At 37.0% G+C, this 24,615-nt stretch overlaps 1 protein-coding gene across 1 annotated transcript in view; it reads left to right on the top strand.

Moving 5' to 3' along the window:
- The first annotated feature begins 3,557 nt into the window (after positions 1-3,557).
- Positions 3,558-24,615, top strand: part of LOC102088233 (atrial natriuretic peptide receptor 2) — a 35,413-nt gene continuing 14,355 nt past the window's right edge. Inside the window, exons 1-12 of the mRNA XM_021298795.2 lie at positions 3,558-4,016; positions 6,735-6,867; positions 8,883-9,006; positions 10,938-11,042; positions 11,689-11,791; positions 13,343-13,488; positions 16,113-16,185; positions 18,439-18,586; positions 19,952-20,038; positions 20,309-20,452; positions 21,312-21,433; positions 22,054-22,195. Coding sequence (XP_021154470.2) covers positions 4,001-4,016; positions 6,735-6,867; positions 8,883-9,006; positions 10,938-11,042; positions 11,689-11,791; positions 13,343-13,488; positions 16,113-16,185; positions 18,439-18,586; positions 19,952-20,038; positions 20,309-20,452; positions 21,312-21,433; positions 22,054-22,195 — 1,343 coding nt within the window. The 5' untranslated portion in view covers positions 3,558-4,000. The remainder of the gene's footprint in view (positions 4,017-6,734; positions 6,868-8,882; positions 9,007-10,937; positions 11,043-11,688; positions 11,792-13,342; positions 13,489-16,112; positions 16,186-18,438; positions 18,587-19,951; positions 20,039-20,308; positions 20,453-21,311; positions 21,434-22,053; positions 22,196-24,615) is intronic.

The following is a 24,615-nucleotide window of genomic DNA, read 5'->3' as shown; positions in this document are numbered from 1 at the left end:
AGGAAACCACTAGAGGGAAGTGTCAGAGTGCTCTGGCCGTGACTGCTCTCCACCTCTGCTCGCACGGGGTCTGTTGTCATCCCTGAAAGAGAGACACTCAGACTCCATAACATTTAAAATGCCTTTTATGAGACCTTACACTCTAGAATGAGAATAAGATAGATGATCTTACACCCCTCTAGATGCCAGGAGCATGGAGCGGCTGAGCAGGATGCCAGCCCATGTGCAGGATGAACATACCCTGCGTAGTGGAGTGTTATATTTCAAGAACTAAAGTTTTAGATGCTGATTTCACATGTGACAACACAGTTCCAATAAACAGTATCTTTGGAATTTAATAATTCCTTAAAATTTCAGATGAGCCCTGGTGGTGATTTTTTGAGATTGTTTTCTGTTGAAAATGTGTCATGCTAGAAAATTTAATCAAATTAAAAATGTAGTAGTTTAAACATCTCTATTTGAACTTCAGCTTGTTATCAAGACAAGAACCATCTGGAAAGTTTAAATGCCATAATTAATTTTTTCAAGGATATTTGAAGCTTTCATTGCAGTAATTTTTGTTTCACTGTATTGCTGGATATTGCTTTCCTAAAATAGTTGAAAGCAAATTATTAGCAAATTTTATCCAGCAATATTTTAACTATTGTTATTATTTCCTGCAAATACAAATTATTTATATCCTATTTATAAAATTATTATTCAAAATAATAAAACCACATTTTTTACAATATCTACAGTGATGTTTTGCATAAAACTTTGAAATATTTTTATTTTCCCTCTGTTTCAAAGCAGAAGTTATTATTGAGTTAATGAATAAAACAAAAATGATGCAACTTAAGGGTCTATCTGAACACAGCCAACATAACAGAAATAAATATTTAAGCATAAAGTTATCTGATAAGCTTCATTTCAACCAGTAGAAATCACCTATTTTTTTCAGATTAAGAAATACCTCTAAGAGAAGAAGCCAAAGTACTCTGTTATTGCACTAAGTTAAATGGCAGTAGGTGGAATTTTGTTAACCTATGCTAGACTGAGTCTGACTGTGTTAATAAACTAATTGGTGGTATGATGCAATATTAGGATGTTAATGTGAATTATATGACTGCATATAACCTACAAAAAGAAAAAGGAGCAAATTTAAAGCAAATATTATTAGGTTCGAGATGACATCTCACCTTATTCAAATCTGATTTCTTTTATATACAGAGAGTTGTAGATAGACCTAAAGAATCTATTAGCCACTAAGCTGTCAATCCCTTCTTTTTACCAGGGTACGTATATTTATACTGCAAAACTCTCCTCACTGGTTTTCTTTTTAAAGTTTCCAGTGCTTAAATGCAGAGATGGTTTCTCAAATAGCTGGGATAGATTATCGAATCAGACAATCACCAGCCATTCCAATCCATCCATCTTCAATTCAGGATTCCAAGACTGGCTGCTCTCCAGGAATTCTGAACTTGGTGATGGGCAACTATCTATAAAGGTGATGTATTATCTTTACAGTACTTGAATCATGATATTAATGTCATGTGAATATTTGACAATCCCGTTAAGGCAAATAGGATCAGTCTCGTAATCTTTTGGCTGCTGTAGGGTCTAACGAGCTGTAATCCTTAGATTCTCTGCCAACAAATTCCTCATTAAACACAAGATATCCTAAAACAAATCACCACTAAGACTTCTCTAAGATGTGAATGTATGTAGAGTTCTTTAAAGCAGGTAATTCTAGGGAAAAAAAAAAAAAAAAGGTATTTGTTTCACTTATCTTTCTATGATGTAGACAAACTGAAATACTCTAAGAGCTTCCATATATTAAAACCTGTGATTTGGGTGAAATGATCATAATGAAGCACAGGAAGACACAAAACAAATGGGGTTTAGGATTTCACTACTAACATAAAATTTCAGCCTAAATGTTTGTATTAGTTTATACAAATACCTCTTTTATGAGTGAATCCAAACAGATTTTTTTTATTATATACAACCCCTTTCAAGATGAACTGGGCACACACTGTATTTTTCCATGGAATTTTGATGCAATAAATAGCCAAGGCCGAGCATTTTGACCAAGTTTATTAATGTGAGTTTGGTCTGAGAGACAGAATTCCAGAGAAAACCATTCAGAAGAGCTGAATCACAGCTAAAGTTCTGTGTTGACAGTGACTGTAGCAAACAGAAATAGTCATGGACACATCTATGTCTTTACCACATCAGCATGGCCAGGCAGAGTTCTGTTTCACCTATGCATGAAGCAGGTCACTTCTCTACACCTCCAGGGAATGAAGAATAGAACTCATAGGGTCTAGTAGAATTAATGTTGGAAGGAATCCCAGGAGATCACTTAGTCCAGCCTCTAGTATTACAGCCTGTCTTGCATAGGTGACTTTTTCTTGCCTTGGAGTTTGTGCACCTCTCCTCCCCATGTCAAGCTCTGTCTCTGTGTTCATTTCTACAGTGTTGATTCATGTGCCTAAGCATCAGATGCTGCCCAAGTTCAGCCAGGCAGTGAAATAAAATCCTCTCATTGCTTTTCCAGCTTTGAGCTGACAGGGGCACAAACTGTAGTAGTTTGAGAGTGGAGCTGCCTGTAAGACAAGTGACGATTTTTCAGAGAGGTTCAGCAGAAGTGCAGGGGGGTGTCTCCACCTTGCACCAAGAAGAATTGGGGTTGGGTGAGAAGAGGGAAGGAGGAGACAGAACAGCTGCAGCAGCTGGAGTTGCCAGGATCAGCCTATCTGCTAACCCCCCTTTTGAGGCAGGGACACGTAATTCAGTAGCAACAGCAACATCAGAAGCAGCCCAGACACTTGGTGAGCTGGGTGCATGTCAGGGAGCATGAGAGCTGTCAAAACACCAGCCTTAGGGCTCCGAAGCCTCCTCACTTTATTGGTAGGTAAACTACATAGTTCCACTTGCCAGAACTTATTCTTGTCATCTGTTCATATGGAAAGATCTGTATATGGTTTATTGCAGTGAGACAGGTAGTTATACTGGGCAATTGTAATGTAGAAAACAGGAGTAATAGGAGAATATATTGGGAAAATCAGTTGTATAATTCTATTTTATTCCATTAATAGTATGATAAGTAATTGCATAATCCCATAGATTATCATCCTCCAATAATATACAGGAAAATAATAGCAGATTATACCACCAGAAACTGCTATCTTTTACTGCAAGTGGAATAAGACCAGTGTGTATTAACATTACGTGTTCTGTTCTGTTCGTATATACCCTAGAATGTATACTTTAATATATGATGAGTATATATATTCTAATGTATAATATATCTACAGGTATAATGTATATTCTCCTATTGTTGCAATTCAATCTATATGCTAATCTGATGCTGTATTCTACCTATAATATGCTCATGCATCTTATTATCTGTAATTATATATGTTAACATTTATATAATTAACAGTTGTATTGTGTTATTAAAGGTATAACAGAAAATGGCTCACTCAAAGAATTTAGGTGTAAAAGTTTAAAAGAAATTGAGCAGTTTCCAGCGTGGAGATGGAGGGGAGTGCCATTTTAAAAGCGAAGAAAAACCTCTTTAAATCAAATGTCTCTCTGCATCTGGTCCTAGAATCGCCCACTCTTTGTAGAGAAATTCTGCTTCAAGGGGACAATTAGTTATGTTCCCTCATTGTTTCATGGCTAATTTCTGGATAGATCAAAATAATACAAAGATCAAGATTGTAAACACTTAGGAAGCTGTGATTTTTTGCTCCAGAAGTTGAAGAGAGCAAAATATGCCAGCCTTTGTTTCTGCCTTTTGCTTGGTTTCTTTAGGAGAAATATAAATTTTGGAGATGGCACTCATGCTTCCCCTGTTCCCATACTGTCCTTTTTTGGGGTCTATTAATATGCTTCTTTTTTTTTTTTTTTTTTTTAATTTATTTTATGGCAGGTGATATTAGTGGAGGGGTGGCATGATTTAGATAACAAAGACTATGACTGTTGGCCCCTGGAAAAACCAGATGAGTATAATATGCTGGACTGTGGAGGTGGGTGAGTCCTAAAGCTGCTCAACAAAGAGAATTTCTTGCTTGGGGAATGGTTAAAAACCCCAAATTGGTGTATTCAGAAAACCTAACTCATGATGAATATTATGCTTGGTGGAAAGCATCTGAATCAGTGACGACCTCTCTAGAGAAATTAGTAAAAGAAAACAATGAAAAGATACTTCAGAGCAATTATTTGTTCAATATTCATGGGATCCAAAAGAAAAAGTAATAGCAACAGCTGAATCTCGTCCTCCAGAAAGAAACCAAAAACATTTTATTTCTCATTAGAAAACCAAATGCAACTCAATCCAAACAAAGCAGGCACAGAACTCTGCATTGCAGCAAATTTTATTGAGTCATTGCTGAAATTTGGTCACATCATTTCAAAAGTGGACTGTGTTTCAATGCTCCAGCCAGTAAGCAAAATCACTGATTCTACACATTATGCTTTTCTACTTTGCTCAAACTGTGTCTATGAGTACTTTAAAAAGCCCCTTGGCATATTAAACCACTTATTCCAGTCAGTTTCAAAAATGAATTTACATGATGAAATGATAAAAAGTATAATAATTTTGTGTGTTGGAAATTGATTGTTTGAGATTGAAAAATAATTAAAGAGCACTGAAATACCGGAAATTCAATTTAAATATAAGAAAAATATTTTGTACTGCAAGGGTGATGAAATAGTACAACAGGTTGTCCAGAGAGGCTGTGGTTTCTCCACCCTTGGAGATTTTCAAAACTCAACTAAACAAAATCTAGAGCAACCTGCTTTAGGTCACCATGCCTTGAGCAACACAGGATGGGACTAAATTATTTCCAGAGGTGCCTTCCAATTTCAACTATTCTGTGATTTTGTAACTCAGAAACTGATAAATAAGTGACATAGAGGAACACTTTCTGTGTTGTAAACTATAAGACCAGAGACAATGTGTTTCAGTAGTTGTTTTTTTAAAAAACAAAACAAAACAATAAAACAACCAAGAACACATGAGGAACTAATATGGATAAAGCACTCCAGGAAATACACTGCTGGGTTGCACTCTGAGATCAATATTACATTTTAACATTTTTCAAAGAGCTTTGTTGGAACAGTGAAATTTAAAGACTATCTGGATGATTGTCAACTGCGACTGATCGTTGTATGAAATCATTATTGCTTTAACATTGAAACAACTATTTATTGGAACAGATGACTTGCTTGAAGCTCTTCTTACTAATAATCAAAGTGTGAACTGAGTACATGGGAAACTAATATGAGCAGGTTGCTTAATTAACACATAACATTTACAACCAGTTTTAGAATTAACTCCAAGTTCTATCATGCCTTTTTCTGTAGTTCTTCCTTGTCGTCCTCTGGGCATTGCTAAAACCAAAGCAAGAGGCATATACTGTAGCCTCATTGCTGTGGATTTAACATGAGATCTTCAAAGCATTTAGATGTGGGAGTATCTATAGCTGAAAGGAGAGTTTTGTTTATCTTTGTGAGACCTTTAAAGGGAAGTAAAAAGTAATTTAACTGAAATTTATGCTGACCTTTTGCCATTATTCTCATGCATTCTCTGAAGCTCAGGTCTTTCTTACCTTTTAGTGCAAATCGCACTGGCATTTTTTTGTAAATCTTTGTGTTGTAGTTTCTCTCATAGTGTTAGCATTTATAATGAGTGTTTACTTTTCAAGAGGGATGTGAAATCAAGAGCTTATTTTACATTTTGCTTCTTTATATCTGAAAGGAAATTATGTTTAGGGGGAAAATTCCAGCTTTGCTAGCAATACAAGTGAAGAATACACTTGTATAAACAACTCCACAGTAATAAAATAGTTTGTAATTGCACAATAACAACAAAAAGTGAGGATTTATTGAAGGGCAGGTTAATATATCCTCTGCAGAAGGGATTTAAAACTTCCTGACAAACTAGAGAGCTACATGCTTGCACAAGGTAAGTAATTTGATGTGGTGCAAATTAAAACCTTTATCCAACACTATGGAAAGAGATAGGTGAATGGAGTGTGAAGACTTTTGTAGTGTTGTTTAAGAATACTGGTTAAAATCTTCTTGCACCTCTTATCTCACTTCATCCACAAACTCAGAGCAGGTAATAAAGTGTCCCAGGGTCAAGAGAGTTCATTGGGATAAATTATTTTTCCTAGTAAGAATGTGGAAATGGAAAATGACAGAGTGTTACTGAGTAGCACTTCTTCCACTATCCTCTGTTCTGGATATGATATGGTTTTATAAAATGAGAACACTTTCTTAAATATACAATTAATAGTACGTATAACTTATGTTTTATGCAGTTAAGGGTTTTAGCTGAATTTCATGTGTGCTAGAGTTGTCCTTCTTCAATAATGAGGTAGGCCTCATTGAAAGCACCCAAGAATTAAGAGCAGTGCTTATTGCCCGATCAAAGAGGAAAGCAAATATATCAGGACAAGCAGCATTGCGTTATACTGGGAGACAAGTTACTTTGGATAAGATGACCACGTTTTTGGTCATATTTCTCCAATTGCTTGATCTTTTCTGAATGTCAGAATTGTTCAGTTAATGTGCATTTGTGTTTACCTATATAGCCACTATAATCATTTTTTGTTTGGGGCTCATAAAAAGCAATAGGAACAATAGATGAAAATTGCCACAGAGAAAGTTTTACATTTGTATGCATCTGTAAAGTAGAAAAGTATAGTAAATATGTTGGCCCATGACTATGTTGTTTCCAGGCCTGGAGATGTCGTGGGTGCAAAGGCCTCCAGAGAAGGTGGTGAGTGGGGAATTCTTCAACGTGACCTATGCAGTCTTTGCTGCAGACAGCTTTTATCAATACGCAGTGCAAAACGGAATCCTTTCTCACAGGTATTGCCTCCTATAAAAATGCTTTCATGGTCATGAATCTATGGGGATTCTGTGTGTACATTTTCATTAACATAATTGGAACAAGCTACTCTGGAGCTCCTTGCCAATTCCTTGCAACTCTTGAGGTTTCTTATAGCTCTGTTTGTCCTGTTATTTTCCTCTCTTCAATGGCTTTACTCTCAGAGCATTATGGCATACTTGCCTGCACGGCCAAGGTCATCCTGTATCTGCATTACTGTCTCAGTGCAGCTCTGAATATCACTTCTTGCCTTCTCTACACATGGAATTTACAACTGAAGTTTAAGCACAAGTCCCAGACTAACTGTGTCTTACACTCATTTTAATCCTAAGTGTGTTTGAAGTGCACAGCATGGATATGAAAAAGAGGCTGGCCCAATCCTGCATCCACTGAATTCAGTGATTAACTTATTTTGATTTCTGTGGGACTGAAATCAGTCTAAAAGCTTATGTATCAGCTCAGAGACTGTATTGGTAACTGTGGACAAATGAGGTTAAATATAGAATGTTTATGTGTACGACTCCAGATCACTAAAAAGCTAACAGACCCTGATTTTATGCTTTTGTCTGTACATAGTTCTCCATCCATATACAGCAATGTCTGGGATGGAGGCTGCAGATCTATTTCCCCACTTTCTGTGCTGTACTTGATTAGTGTAAGAGATGTTTATGGAAAACCTCCCATTTTTCTCTGCCAGTCTGAGTGTTCACATTGCAAAGTTCAGATTGTAAGAGCTGTTACCCAGAGATGGGTTTTTTCATATTAAATGGTGGCCTATAATCCATTTGCAAAGGCTAAATGTTGATGTTGTATTTTGATTATCTGTGTACTATAGTTACCATTTTGCAAAATTTGTTTATCACATTTTCTGGAATTTATGGCTAGTAGTAGTTCCAAGAACTTAACTATAAAGCACTGCTTGGAAATAAAACTCTTTTGCCAGTATTTCCAGGGAGACCCACTCCCTTAAATCAGCAAGGAATTTGGAAAATTCTGTTCTTCGTGTACCAATACATATCTCACACATAGAGACAGATGGCAAATATTTAAAAAGAGAGAAGTCCATGCTGCAGTTTTTCAAAGGGATCAAATTTACACCTCATTTTAACTAGAAGTTGGTCTAGTTGACTCTTAAGCTTACAGTGGCTGACCCAAATATGACTGAGGCTGGCAAGCCAGTGTATGGGCATGAGAAAAATTGGGTGAAGCCATGATGAAAATGTCGAATAAAAAATACAGAATACAGGATACATTTTAAAAAGCAGCCATAAAGACAAATATGTGACGGAATTGGGCACCACCTTTCATAAGAATTTTTTTTAACTCCCAACATGGGCTCAAAGTCCAATAGATTTTAGATGTTCAGGTATTTTCCGTATTGACTAATTTGCTTATCTCAGGTTTCCAGTATGCCTATGCCTTTGCAAATCTGGCTGTGAATACAATCTCTGTCAACCTGATCCCCTATGTCTGTCTTTGTTTTTTATCATAAGGTCTTCTGTCTTAAATGTACTGTTTGGGTTGTGGAGCAAAGACTGGAGCTGAATTATATGTATTAATCACATGCATAGATGATAGTATATAATCAAAAACACTGAGAATGAAAGTAGTCAGGGACACATATTTCTGAGAGTGGAAGTGGACTAATGGTATCTTCTTCCGTGCCAGATGTAGCAATGCCAGGTAACCCCATCTGGTTGTGAAGTCAGTCTGGGAAGAGAAGTTCCCTGCTTGCAGCATAGCATCTGCCAGAAATCTCTACCACACAGCAGTAGACAGCAGTCTGGTTGACAGCAATCTTCATTGCTCCAGGGACACTTCAGCCAGAAGGAAAACAAAAGAGAAAGAAGTGGTGTAGCAGTGTTTATTTCACTGCATATGTTTTTGTTGTTTACCTGTCTGTTCAGGATAAAGAACAGCCTCTCATGTGTTTGCTGTAGTTCTGGGGAATAAGGAATGAATATAAAAGCTTTTTCTCTCTCTGCTGCTTGACTAGCAATGCTACTGCTGCGAAGGAATTCTGTGAGGAGCAGGAGTGCCCTGCCAGCTGGAAAGATGCAAACGTGGACAACTGCTGTGTTTACCACGCCAACATTCACTCTTGTCCTTTGGCGTTCATGGTTGGTATAAAGATGCAGTACCATGTACTCTGTTCTTGCTACTGGATGAGACATCATTGTAATAACCAGGTTCAAGTTTATAAAGTCTTTCTGTGATTACCAAATCTATTGTTCACTAAAATCACCCTCTCGGCTGCAGAGCAAATGGCTGGATTTTTGTACAAGGTACTATTCTGAATAACTTATGTTTAGTGGGGCCAGCTTCATCTCTTTGAGCTTACTTGACTCAGATCTGTGCACAGTCAATAGAGAAAGGCAGATCATTTCATTCTAGAGAAAGCAGGGTGAATTGTCAGTTGGAGGCATTTCTGTCTCTGCAGCTAGTAGAGGGACCACAAATTATTTGCTTGAATTACTGAAGCTGAGTGGGGTATCACTGACTGTGACTTGTGTCACTGAAGTCAAGATGTTCTGAGATGGAATTATTTTTCTGTACACCATCAGAGCAAAAAAAGGAATCCAAATGCAGATAAAATTTGTTCTTATAATGTAAGCAAAATCCATTCTTAACTTCCCTGCCTGTCCCTCTTTGAATGAATATTTAAAGTTTTGACTCCAACAATACAGTTTGGGACACTATTTATTTATTTGTTTGGTTTTTTTGTTTGTTTATCTGTGAGGTAAGCCTTACCCTGCATAATAACCTCCATGCAGTTGCACGGTCTTCTTAATTAATCTTCATTTCTGGCAATCAGAGACATTATTTGTGATCAAAGATGGTTTAACAGAAAACCTAGTCTACACAAATTGTGGCTTTTTCAGGTACCCTTCTGTGTGAAGGCTTAATGTCTCCACAAGACTCCTAGCCTACTTCCTGGAAGTCCCTTCTTAAGGAGCTCTTTTATAAGTGACTCCCTGGGGACTTCAGCTGATATCAGGGCTTTGGTTTAGAAGAGGAATCCCTACTGGAACCATCACATCAAAACTTTCATCTAGAACCATAGCAAAGAACTTGAACATCCTGTCAGCGCGGTGATCGCCTCATAATTTCTTACTTTCACAGTCAGTTCTGCTTGGAATTAGGGTGCGGAAAAGGTGGAATCATGTAGCCAACATGCATCATTTGACTTCCTTGTAATACTGCAAATATTTCAGTTCCTGCTTAGAAGTAAAAGCAGGTTGGCTCTCCTACAGCAAGAAATCCATGAATATCACTGCATAAGATCAAACATCATACACTTCAAATCAAGCTTTTTCCTTTATTTGGGAGGAGGTTTTCTTGAAGCATTTTTTACAGTGTCATGACTTTAAAAATATTTTATCTTGGTTAACATTAACTCCATTTCTTTTGATTTGGTCTGTGTCTTACAGTGCATTGCCAGAAGTGCCTGAAAAAATATCTGGAGTTAAGAGACAGTCTTAATTCTTTCAGTCACACACAGAAATGCAAGATTTTTAGACAGCCAAAATAATCCCCTATGGCTGAAATTGCTGGGATATTTACATCTTAACAGCTTTGCTGAGAAACAGTCTGCAAACAGACACATAAGAGATGCCTTCCTTCCTCTTTAAAGAAAAAAAATCCCTGTCATATCAAAAGTGAAACTGCTATAAAACCCATTTAGAAAATTGTAAAACCTGAGATATAATTCTGTTTCTGGTTCTAATACAGCAAATTGTGAAAAAGCGTATTAGCTTAATAGAATTGCTGCAGTTAAAATTTGGAACCACATTTTGGCTCACATATTTTAAAAAATATCAGTATTTGTGTGAATTTAACTCAGTATAGACGCAAGTGCTTCTCTATTATTTTTTCTTCTATCTTATCACAGAACAGTGCTGGTTTTGCTTTAGGATTTTAATAGATTTAATTATAAAATATCACTTTATTTGCTGTTAGAAAACACAAGTAATTTAATGAAGTACAAGAGGAAGACATAGGATTTTAATTGTGTCATGGTTTACTGACATAACTGATATGTCTGATAAAGGGTAGAGGAGGAATATGTGGTCCGTGGATCCCAGATGATGGCCAGATATTTACTCACACTTTTTCTACAGCTGGCAAAATGAGCCAAAGAAACTGGACTGCCAAGGTAAGGTATATTTGTTCTATATAGGATTTTACCTGGTTTGCTCTTTTCAGAGCTTACTTGTTAATAGTTTAGTGCAGTTCATGTACGTGTTCCCCATCTCATTTATTTGTCAGTGTTATGTGTGTAAATGATGCATATGACTGAGAAATATCAGTTCCCAACTGACTTGTGTTGTAACCAACAGCTTTTCACACTATGACTCCGTAGGTATTCGGTAGAAGTAATGGGGGTGGGAGGCAAAAGAATAGCCTAACCTGTCCATTCAAGGACTACACTATCAATGTATTGCACTGCAGACCGGACTGTGTTGCAGGTTAATGTGGTCGTTAGGGGTTTCTACACAGCAGGAGGAACAGGGAAGCAAACATGGCAGAATGCATGGGCTGATAGCCCTGCTTGGTGAATATAATACTTGCCAGGAGAGGAATCAGACTTGCCTGTTCCACAAGAGTTGTCCCTCCAGCTTCTGGTTGTCCCCACAGTCAAGGACACCTGGCCCTCCCGATTCTGAAAAAATGCATACATTATTTCAAAAGACACCACAATTGGACAATTGTTGTTATAAAAGTCAAATCAGAACATTCTCTGATTCTATTGTATGCAAGTGAAGTTTTGATGCTTGCTGCTCTGTTCACTTGTTTGGCAGGTTGTTTTAGTTCATGTGGGTGTGACTTCTCTCATCGCACACATCAGAGTTGGAAGAATGCAAGTTGCTCTGGAAGCAAAAACCACAGTCCTACCTGCAGTAGGTATGATATAAAATGACAATGCAAGAGAAGTGCTTATTGCCTGCAAATCTCAATGCTTTTGTCATTTGCAAATGATCACTAAGAGGAAAATGGATTCCTATCCCCTTCTTAACACTGAAAATACACAAAAGTCTTTGTAAAATTCTTCTTCATATAACACTGAACATCAGAAAAAGTGTTTGAGTTCTAACCTGTATGTGAATCTAGAACATTAGGAAGCCACTCTTGTTAAACAGGTAAAGTCAAATGCCATGACCAACAGCTTCAGGTACTACAAGGCTTGTCAGCAGTTTATGGGGAGGTGAAAATATTATTCCAGCTAGTATGTTGTAAGGATTTACACACTTCATCTGAAGGGGAGAAGACTAGCCTCAAGCGTTTTGGAAATGTAGAAACCTGTCTGGGTTCCCTTGTTCACAGTAAAATTCAATTGCTCCCAAAGACACCAGTTTTTCATTCACTTCAGTATAGCCATATGCAAGGAAGCAGAAATAACAATTCCCTTAGCAATAAAAGATTTATAAAATTGACTTTATTTAATAAATCAAACACACAACCTGAAGGAAAATATTGGGTAAAATATGAATGTCTTCACAGCACTCTTGTTAGCTACCCTTCTGGAATATATTTGAGAATGAATTTCCCAATGTTATGAAAAAAAAGAATAACCAAAGCAACTTAAGTGTGGATAGAGGTGCTTAGCTGTAGAATTTGCTATTTATTTCAAGTCAGCTGCAGCTGAGTTTTCCAGGGAATATACAATTTATCAGAAAAGAACTTTTAAAATGCAGCTCTGCCCCTGAGGCAGAAAGTGGTTTTCCTTATCATCCTGGTATTTTAGTGGAATCAAATGGACTGAGGCAGAATTATTACTGAGCAGTAAATTTTGTTTTGTTGAGGCTTTAAAAAAATAAATTACACAGTGACAAAACAATACCTTCAGCTTGTCTCAGAAGGCTGAAGTACAGCATGATATTATTTTAGTTATAGAGGTAAAATTGAAACACCATTCAGGACATGAGAGAGTTTTGTCCTTTAGGGCTTTTGTTTCAAATCAGATCTGATACTGATGATAATTTTCATTTGACCTTCAAAAAAAATAAATCCTTCAAGTACGCATTGCAAAGTTTCATTCTGCAGTACCCAGTGTCTTCTGCTTCTGCTGAGGAAGGGTCACCAGCTTCTGAGGGTCTCGAGGGCTGGATTAAGTACAGATAATACAAGACAGTGCCCACCTTGAGGAATTTTAAGTCTCAGGAAAAGCAGATGGGCAATGAGAAACAGAGTAGTGATGAAGTGGTTTACAAACAAAACATGTCAAGGCTCTCATGTCATTAACAATTTAATCTGATCAAAGAGATCCTGACCTCTTTAAAAATTCAGATTATTTTTCAGCTGCTGGGGTGCTATCTCTAGATTCTTAAAAATTAATTCTTTCTGACACTCTGAGGTTTTCCTGCTTAAAAACTGTGTGGTTAAATCTGCATATAACCTCATGAATGGATGAAACTGTCTTAAAATATTCTGATACGTGTTTCCTTTTCTAATCAGTCTGTGGAGATGGTTTTTGTGAGGAAGAAGAAGGCTGCTCTATCTGTCCCGCAGACTGTGGGGAATGTCCGCTGTCTGCTGATGCTAGGATAGCAATTGCCTTACCAATATGTTTAGTCTGCGCTAGCTTCATTTTGACAGTGATGGTAAGTGTCCTTTCCCTGCTCTTCTATTTCCTTTCTCTTACATCCACAATTTTACTAGTTGGAGTGGAGCTCTCTCTTAACAGAGGGATAGATTTTCTCCTGCATTCAGAACCTGTGTGCTACAGAAGAAAGCAGAAGGAAGGGAAACAATGTTTTTGGCTTCTTTATGAGGGGAGGCTCATTGGGCTAGGAATTTTCATGACATAAAAGACTGAAGAGGAATGTAACAGAGAGGTGGATATATAATGGTAAAGGGAGAAGAGGTTTTTAACTTGTGAACTAGGAGGTGCCAGTAAAGTAAGAGTACTTTCCACTCAGAATAAAACTCTGTTATGCGATTAAGTACTTCTGGCCTATGGAGGCCTGAAGTATAAATGAATTCAAAAACAAATTAGGTAAATCCGTGAAGGGATTAGCTCCACCAGAGGCCGTTAAATCTCAGAGTCCAAATGCAAGTTATAATTGAAAACATTCAACTTGAAATACTGTCAAAAGAAATAATGAGGAGAGGATTTTCCCACGTGTGTTTGGTTGGTTGGTTGGTTTTGTTGTTTTTTGTTTGTTTGTTTGTTTTTAGTATGCTCATTTTCTTAGTGTAACTGAACCCGTTCACTTCAGTTCAAAGTCATCAATTTTGCTTATTAGTTATCAATTATTATTACACACTCATAAAGGAAAACAAAAAGGCAATGAGGAAAGAGGAATGTATGAATGTGGGAGTAGTTTTGGATACCTTTAAAAGAAAATGTCTGTATAAAGAGGAGATAGCATGCTATTATGGCTTATTACTTCACAGTGCTTCTGGGAAAGAGGACCTACCTTCCTTACGTGTCTGCATCTTGAAAAAAATATATTTCTGAATTTCATAACAAACATTCAGCAGGTGAATATGGCAGCTGTAGTGTCATTATTTTGACTGTACATGTAACAGATAATCTATTTGGGGTTTGGCCTATAGATCTTTCAAATCAAAAGGTTCCTCTTTCCTCAGAGATTCCTCCTCTTTCCATCTTGCACCACAGTTGCAGTGAGTATCTGAAGCAGGCGAGTGCGCTTAGAGGGAATGAGCAGAAGGCTGATGGACCACTGAGTCAGGGACTACAGGAGGCCTGAATCACAATCAGGTTTTTCTCTCCTCTGCGCCTCTTTGTGTGGCTTTGTGAGTTAGGAACAGAAGCACTGTTGAAAACTATTTCAGCATTTATAATCCACAAGACAGCTGTAAAAATGTGTTTATAGTAATTGTCCTGTAAAACCATATGACCTGATAGAAATGAGTAATAGAACAGATGAGAAGTTGAGACAGTTTTAAAAAATGGTTATTTTAGCAAAAGAAATAGAGTTTCTTGGCATTGCACAGGTATATCTGAACATGTTGTAGCAAAATTTAGCTATTATTTCTGATATTTTTCTATAGGTTTTGAGAGTTGTTTTTTGTTTGGTTGGTTGGTTTTATCTTGCATTTCTGTATCCTTATTCCTGTTACTTTCTGTAGTAGTGTCTTCTCCTGTTTTATGTTTTATTTAGGTCATAAGTAAACAAGATAGGGAAGATACTTTTATCTAATGTAGTAATTAATATCACGTAGAAGAATCATCTGGGAAACTAATGCCTTCTTTAATCATTCAAGTAGAGGAGAGGATTCCTTTGATATCGGTGTCTGTAGCAAGCCTGGTGGTCACTTCTATCTGATATATACTTGCTCAGTCATACCTTCACAAGGTGAAAAGTAGATGTCTTTTCTCAGAAACCTTTTCAAATAACTGGGATGGCTTCATTTTGATGAAGTGAGCTCTGCAGTTGTCATAAATTTCTACCAAAATATCAACATAATCTTCACACCATGCTCCTTGCATCTTATATGGGATTTTTTATACCTGTTTCATTGAATGCATAATTCCTAATATTAAATTCCTGACTATAGAAAATGATATAATGATGGCAAAATGCTGCTTTGTTTTTTTTTTTTTTTTTTTTTTGTCATTGACTGCACCTATAACTGCTGTATAATTTGATCTGCTGCTCCTCTTTTGAAAACGTGTGTTTACACTTTATATGTTAGTTTTACATGTCAGCTCTAGAGAAAATTGATGCCTTCTTTACCAAGTAGCCACAGGATCCCTGCCTAATAATCTTTGTGCTAGAGTATTTGACACAAAAAGACTTCATTTGTGGATCGGAGACTCATTATATTACAGGATTTGAGATGTAATGCTCCTAATCTTGGGGTTGGGATGTAGTGTGTTCTTGTCATGCACTTACATAGCATAGGACACTTCCATGACATGAGGAGATGTAAACCACTCTGATGTCCAGGCCGAAATGTTAATGTACTGCATAGGAAGTTTAGACAATAATGGAGAGTTTGTAGCCAGTACAAAATATAACATGTAATTAGATTCCAGAATAGAAAATATACACTTTTAAAGATATTTATTATATGTTGTTTTCTTCTAAGCCTGTTATTAACGCTCTTGGTTTTAACGTTATTCACAAGATATAATCTTAAACACCAGGTTTTGTTTGAATACTAAAAAATTTCTCATTTGAATCAAACATCTCTGGTTTAATTCATTCGCAGTCAGTAGGGATACTTCAGGAGTTAATATGATTTGTTTTTGTAGTGGTTTCAATATCAGAAACAAAAGATGTTTTGGGATGAAAGCTGGATTATAGACTTCTCCTGCATCAAACAAGGTTAGTAACTTGTCTTTTTGATACTATATGCTTAAGTTTGCTTAATAATTTTAAGAAATAATCTCAATCATAACTGAATCTTCATGTTTTAAAGGTCTTAAAAAAGGAGCACCCATTTCTGAAAGACATATCCAAAGTTTTATGCCTGTAACCCCTGTGATTTATTACTAGCATTTTTGGGTTTTGAAACTTTAGATGTCAAACTTATTTTAAATAATTTCCTTCTTTTTATGGTGATTTGTCAATTAGAAAAGGCCTATACCAAAATAAACAGGTAACCTCTGGACTTGGACAAAATAAATTACAGTTGCTTCAGTGGATGTACCGTGCTGTACAATTGCTCACACTAAGTTGTTCTGGATTTGCATAAATATAATGTGGAATATTATGAGATCTTAACTTCAGTGTATGTTATCTGTGACAGACTTCCTGCAAAAAGTAATTTATTGGGGCCAGTTTTTTTCATTTTACCTTCTGGATCTAAAATATGGTTTAGTTGGTTCTAATTTAAAATATTAAGAATAAATTCAGTTGTTATTGTATGCTTTACTATGCTGCACTTAGAATAGGTACAGTTTACTTTGGTGTTCGTTGTTTTAGCATTCAGAAGGAAAACAATGCCAAGACTCTCAGAAAGGGTAAATCTGCAGAAATCTGCTGAAGTTGATAGATCTGTGCTGATGTATACTTTCTCACTTTCTGTCTCTGTGAGGAATTGCTAGAAAGATGTCTGCTTTATCTGTGTTATGTCATTGTGTTGCTAGTAGAAGTGTCAAGACACTCTTATGTTAAAATGTAGTAGAGATAATTTCAGCCTTGGACTTGAACATTAATTTCTGTGTAGTTTTGATATTATATCCTCATTGCTGGAAAGAACAGGTGTTAACTTAGAAATTAATTTGAGAACATTAACCAAGCTGGATTTCAATCCAGATTTGTGAAAACAAAAATGGAACACACTCAAGGAAATGTGTCTTTCGATATATTAAGAGCAAAAAGGAACATGAGCAAATTCTCAACTGATAGTGAATTAGAAGAAGCCATAAACATCATGTGGGAGGAGAAACAACAGAAGGAAATTGAGGGAAATTAGAAGCATTATCAAAAAAATAGCACACTTAATTTACTCTGAAAAAAAAAAAACAAAGTGGAAGAGGATGTTTTCTTGGTGAGGAGCCTGCAAAGCAACAATACAGTTTAAGACCTAAGAGTGATAATTAACAATCTAGGAGTAATGAGGACAGATAATATGATGAGATTTGGAAACAGACAGTATGTCTTCCATGGACAGAGCCATACAGAGATACCCAGAGCAACCTGAAATGTACAGTTATGTAAATGGAAATACATCAGCAGTGCTGTACCAACAGCATGTAGCCTGTGCTGTGAAAAATAATGAACTTTATTTTTTCAAGATAACCCTTTTTTTTTTTTTTTTTTTTTTTTTGGTGCATTGCACCATATATAAATGTGCAGTCTTATTTTCAGGGTTCTCTAATATATTTCTGGGTGGAATGCTATAGAAAGATTCCAAATGTCAATGTAATTTTGAACTGCATATGGATAATACTGTGGTGTGAGAACATGGCAGTCCTGATGCAAGGTGAGATGATGAACTTCCTCAGCAATACTTCACTGGATACTTATACCAGGAAGAGTTGAGAGGTTTCAGCAATGCTGTGATTAATTGGCTAAATCTGGATTTTAATCGGATATAGTGAAATTATATGCAATTCATTAAATTTGTTTTGAAACCCGTTTTGTTACTTTGAGCTGGTCAACAGAGACTAACAAACATATTTTGAGATCACTGATTTTTTTCACATCTGACTGTATTGTTACTCTTCTCTGACTTTCCTCTGGTGTCAGAATCACTTCCCACATCCCTGTACTTTACAGTCTTTTAGGAGCTCCAAATAGACTTGTTAAAGTACAGTACAGGGCTTGCTCTGCTTCCCAGGGTTCTGTCCTCAGCATCTTAGTAGCAGCAAGGGCTAATCATACCAAAAATGAAACCTGCATCAAACCCTGTGAATTAGTGGAAAGATCTCTGGCAATGAAACACCTCTGGAACTTTTTTACTTTTTATGCAGCAACTACATTCCAAGCAATGGCTTTCTGTCTTAAGTGTTAGCAAGACCAGCCAAGATTCAAAGATTTAAAGAATTCTTTACATTTGTCTGCTTCTGGCGTCTATAACTTGGCAATAATATGTGTCTTCAGGTGCTTTTTCTTATCCCACACGCCATTTAGATCACACAATATGGACAGCAACAGGAAGCATGATGAGTGCTCCCCCAGTACCCAGTGACTGCACTGCCAGCTGTATCACTGCTCTGAGCTCCTGTACAGCAGCTGCTAACGTGTCCAGGAAACAGCACTTCACCCACACTGGGAGATAGTAAGTCAATATATTGTGCATTTACTGCAGTACCTACTATTCTATATAGTTCCATTCTGTCTTTTGTTTTTTGCCACTTTACTGTCGACAGGTAGTGCAAAAGCTTGCATTTCTCTTGCGAGGCCAAATCCAGCAAACTAATACAATCATCTAACTTCTGTAACACACACTGGCTGCAGAATATTTTACAAGCCAGGCTTCTGTTTTGGTTGTCATTCCTCCTTTTCTCTTGGGGACATGTTAAAAGGCTGCAGCTGCATCATGTGTCTTGAATGAATGGCCCTTGCTGATCACACATTTTGAACCAAGGCTTTTAGGCAGTCATTTTTTCTAAAATCCAGGCAACGTGCAGCTAGTTTCTTTGTACTAAAGAGTGACATCCTATACAGAAGCACATTAGAAATCTTGTCCTTAAACCAGCTGATGTGACTGAAGATACAGAGTGTTTCACCTCTGGATCGCATGATAAAGATGCTCATCATACAACTATATGGGCAAACAGTATAGCCATATCCCGCTATCCACAAAGCATTTTTTCTCATAAAAAATACTACTGTTAGGGGGTAAGAGCAGCACATGTGCAAAGATGGGAGCATTACTTACCATTTGAATGCACAAGGCAGGATCTGTGCTTTGCAGGATTGCTTATTTAGGATCATCAGCTGAGGGAACAGCTGCCTTTTCAGCATAGATCACTGTTCTGGAAAATCACAGCCACTTCATTGATAAGAACCCGTGTCCAGCATAGATCTTGCACAGTGAACATTTTTGCTGCTCCTTTCTGAATATCTTCATCATGTTCATCATCTTCCTTAGATGAATGAAGGTCAAACACATTCATCAAGTGTGAAACATGTAAGAATGGGGCATTATGTCTCATTGGCAAAGCACCTACGTCTGCAAAACCACGGACCCCATACTCTGTATTTATTTGGTGGGTATCACTTGAATTCCTGGGTGTAGCTCCACTGGATTCCTTTATTCTCCCAAGAAACTTTGCTTTGCTGTCATCCCAGCTGCTTCATCCCTGAGAATGCTTCATCCCATAAGAACAAAAGGGTGTTAAATATCAGTGGTGGATCTCCAAAACAGTAGACAGAAGCAATGGGTAGGAGGGATGTTGCTGTATGTGTTTCATTAATGTAATCACTAATTATTCCCTTATCATAGGAACAGGTCCCCATCACCTGTCATGTACTCAGGTTCAGATTTACACCAACATATCAACATGCTTAAATTCTGTGCCTCATCTCTAGAGATATGAAGCTGATCACTACAGAAAAAATTATCCAGTCCATTTTTGTAGTCTGGCTGGTTTATGAAGTTGACCTAAAACTCTGTGAGCAGCATTTCATTCTGTTTCAGCGATGGTAGAACAGTGGCCATAAAGAAAATAATGAAGAAGGCATTCACGCTGTCCAAATCCATCCGTAAAGAAGTAAAGCAAGTGAGGTAAGAAGTGAAACCTGAGAAGTGTATGTTTTTCCATTTTTTTTACACTGGTTCTTTAGGGGTTACAATCTACCCAAATGTGACTGTAAATTCACATTCCTCTTTCTTTCAAACTCTGCTTTGACGTAAGATCAAAATCTCCTCATGCCTGTTTGACTTTTCTCTCTACATTGTGAGACAAGGCACTTAGTTTTCTTGTTACCCTACAAAAAGTAGGAGGGACATACATGAAAATTGTTGAGGTGATGTGATTTCTCTTGATTTTCACAGGGAACTTGACCATCCCAATCTCTGCAAATTCATTGGAGGTTGTATAGAAGTGCCAAACGTTGCCATTGTTACAGAGTACTGCCCCAAAGGCAGTCTGAGTGATGTTCTGCTCAACGAAGACATTCCTTTGAACTGGGGCTTCAGGTAGAAAAAACTTTTGAAAAGCTAAATGATACAAACTGTTCTATGTGCTGTTTACAACAAGATGTTAATTTTACATGAAGTCCTTGAATAGACAGGCATGCGCTATGATATGTAGAGAACAAAGAAGAAAGACAGCACGCTGATTCAAATATCCAGAACAACTTTTCTTCTGGATTCTTGAGCAATCATATGTATACCACTGGTCATGATAAGCCAATGACTTTTCAAACCATCTCTAGTTATGCTGCAAAACTGTTTTTAAGACTTTTGTCCCATGTAACTTCACTTTGTTCTCAAATATCTTGGACATCCCTATTCAGTTAAAAATTACTTCATCTCTGTTTGTAAAGACATATTGGTGAAATGATTAGCATACCTACAAATATTTTATTATATTTACCAATACAAAAAATGAGCTCACACTGTCAATGAAACTTCTGCAAAGGCAATTACATTGTTTTTTGAGAATAATTTCCTTGGCACACTCTCTCTACTTCTGCCTATGTTTGCCTTCAGCAAAGAAGATTGTAAGGGAGGAAAACATACAAATAGAGTGAGAAGGTTAATAAAAAATGGTTTCTCTTGCAAATATTTGAAAACACTTTCAAAGATACAAAGGTATTGGGAATTTCTAGAAGAAACTCAGCTGCTTTAGAGAGAATAGAGGTCTGTGGACTGTGACAACTGAGTGGGAGCTAAGGGCTTTCAGCAACCCACTTTGTTTTGGAAAAATAAGCATGGGAACACAAATGAAAGCTATTTCAGTCAGAGTGAGACTTTCTGTCATCTTCAGAAGGCTTTGGAGCCACTCGAGTGAAGGTTTAGTGGAAATACTAGTTCATTGATTTTTGTCTTTCAGGTTTTCTTTTGCTACTGATGTTGCACAAGGAATGGCCTATCTTCACCACCACAAAATGTATCATGGACGGCTGAAGTCTCGTAACTGTGTGATAGATGACCGATGGGTTTGTAAGATTGCAGGTAAAGAGAAGAAACAATTTTCAAAATTGTCCAGATAACCCACTAATGCGTATAGACTTCATATTCCAAGAAAACCGAAGTCAGTTATTCCTCTCTGATGCTGAGTCACATGCTGAGAGTCTCTTCTATGTTAGGCTAAAAGTATAACTGCAAAGATGTTTCCCATTTATTCTGCCTTTATTCTGAAGCTAGTGGTGTGCAAGTAAAGCCCACCATCTGATTTTCAGTAGTTCTAGTCTGCCTAACTTGTAGTTACTCCAGGAACCTGCCACTGCAGATAAGATCAGGGGACAAGTAGAACAGAAACCTTGCACTGAAGTGAGCCTGTTTTCTGGATATAATTTTATTAAATCATAAAAATAATTCTGATTGGAAGGGCCCATGTAGTTCAACTTCCCTGCTGTCATGAAGTCTCACACAAAGATTTGGCTTCCAGATGCTATATTTGCAGTTGGTTTAGAGTGACATGACCACTACACACACACTATTTTTAGACTCAGAGATGTATTTCAAATAAAGAATATTATGTCCTTTAGACTAGTTGTGTTACTGTCTACTAATGAACATTTTTCAGAGAAGTACCCACCGAATAATTTGATTCCTGTTTTCTTTCATGTTAGATTACGGTTTGCAGTCATACAGAAAAGAAGATTCTCCTGAGGAGACAAACTCATACCACCAGCATTTGATACAGGTTTACACAGCTCCTGAAATCCATTCCCTTTCAGACTTCGAACCCAATCCTATGACAGACGTATACAGGTGTTTAAATTTTCCTTTTCCTCACTCTTAGTAGTCTCATCTCGAGTTGAGTATTCTTTAATAACAATTAGGCTGAGTGTAATTCTGTGGTCACCCTGCGTATAAGTTTGATTGTATTTTATAAAGGATTGATTCTGGAACACAGAAGAGCATAGATATCACAGGATCTACTCTTTCAAGGTAGATAACCAAATGCTGAATTCACAGACATTATATAAATGCAGAGCTGATCTAATGATTTATAAGGAGTTGCTCTGAACTGGTAGATAAAAAAGGTATAAAGATCAGCTATTATCTAATATTCCCTTTTGGTTACTGTTTCTTATGAAAAAGTACATTATTTTCAATAACGGCAATACCTTAATAACATCAGTCTTTCAGGATGTCATAATGCACATATGCACCCTTTAATTCTATTAGTGTCAACACATTATTTTTCTGCAAACACACTGTGGCAATATTTGCTTTTCAGATAAAAATATAGAGGTAGGAAAAGGAAATGAATACACTAGCAATACCACCATCCCTTTCCTTTTGAAAGTCTTTATAGGAGATTGCTGTGCAATAGCTTATTTGGCTCTCAGATTCAGCCTTGCTAGTGATGGACAGCTTCTATCCAGCCACTTTTCAGATAAGAGGGCTTACAACTGAATTTTTAGAGAAAAATAATCCGATGAAAGAGTCATTGAACCAGGCTTTTTCACAAAATTACCCACATTCTTGGTTCTCACATGAATTTTCTGTATTAAACAGGAAAATCCCTGTGTTCTTGGTGTATTCTGTGGCATAACAGTGATACTTCCTCTGCCTGGTTATTTACAGTAGTTTGCTGAAAGCATTTGAAAGGGAAAAATGCAGAAAGGTGCTACAAAATGTTTTGTGGCCCTATTCTCCTACTTTTGCTTGCCACATTCCCAGCTGAGCAGAAGTCTTCTGTTTCCTGGTGACTTTGGTAGCTAGTAGAATGTAAAGAAGTGGAATTCAATTAGAGATTTGAATGCTGATAGTACAACACAGTTGAGCAGAAGAAGGCATGGTCATTAGCACTGTTTATTAACAACATTTACCAAGGAGTAGCTATTACTGCCTTTTATTACAAGCTCTGAGTTTTGCTGTGGCCTACACTAGGCCACAAGACGTATTTACTGCCTTAAGCAACTATTATAGGGCTCTTATGGAAAAATTAGTTGCAGAAACAGAGAATGTTGTTTGAGTCTTCTCCTTTTTAAATTAGGACTCATTAAAAATTGTATGAACTAAAGCCATGACTTTCTAGATAAGATTTACTGGATTAATGCACATTATTCCCTTGTAAAGAAATGTATGCATACACTATGTGCTAGAACATTATTAATTGTTAATTCATTCTATCAGATTACATAAGTAAGAATTTGATGTCTCAATAGTATTTACATCTATAGGCTCAAACATGCCCCTAGAATTTTCTTCAAAATAGCTCAGCTAAAAGCAGTTTGTCACTGTTGGTATTTCTGTCTATTGTCATTTGTCCTGTGTCAGTCTACCTTTTCAACATGGACTGGCTTTAGAAAGTACTGTGCTCCAACTAGGCCATGATTTTAGGACTGTCTTATGCATTGTTGTTCACAACTGCCCCACAGCCGAAGTGTATTCCAGAAATGTTTGCTTGGTACTTACCTGGTTCACACTCTGCTGCTCTTCAAATTAGATACCATCAGTTGACTTTGTAGGCAACCTGGCCTCTTGAAGCCATTTCTTGACAAGTACTTCCCTTAAAATTGTGCTAAAATCTGATTTGCTCATATAATAGACGATGAACTTTTGACAGATTAAGTGAATGCTGGCTGAATCTATCTTGCTGTCAGTCTCTGTGTCTGCAAAATCCAGGTCTTCTTTTGTTGTACCGCAGTTAATGCTTTCTTGGTAAAAAAAAAGAGCCAATAAGAGATGAAATCAGAAAAGGAGGAAGAGCAATGTACAGTAATGGAAAAAAAGATAGAGATGTACCCTTTAATATTAAAAGGGTTGTCTTTTTAACCAACTTATTCTTCAGAACCCACATTTTGACACAGTTTGTGTCTAATGATACGAGCAGGTGCTAAGCCCTCCTGGTACATGTATGGGGGCTCACTGGCCATGGAGCAGTGTCCCAGTTTTGAAATCCTCAGTTTTTATTTGTGCTAAAATTACATTAATATTCCTGAATGTATGGCCCAAATTAAAAATTAGTTGAAACTGCAGGAATGGGACTTGAAATTTTGTGTGCTCCTACAGATGAATCACTTGCTTTTGAAGTTCTCCAGGGAATGTGTTGGTCAGATGGGAAAGCTAAAATGGAAATGGGAACAGGAGCATGAGAGAAAATCCTGTTTGAGCTGAAGAGGCTGTTTCCAGTCAGTTTCTCCTGGATTGGCTCCTCTTGATTTATAATTGTTATGTGA

This window comes from Columba livia, chromosome Z (assembly GCF_036013475.1).
Source record: "Columba livia isolate bColLiv1 breed racing homer chromosome Z, bColLiv1.pat.W.v2, whole genome shotgun sequence".
Taxonomy (NCBI): Eukaryota; Metazoa; Chordata; class Aves; order Columbiformes; family Columbidae; genus Columba; species Columba livia.
Note: the sequence above shows the minus strand (reverse complement) of the source record. Positions and strands in the feature narration are given on the sequence as shown.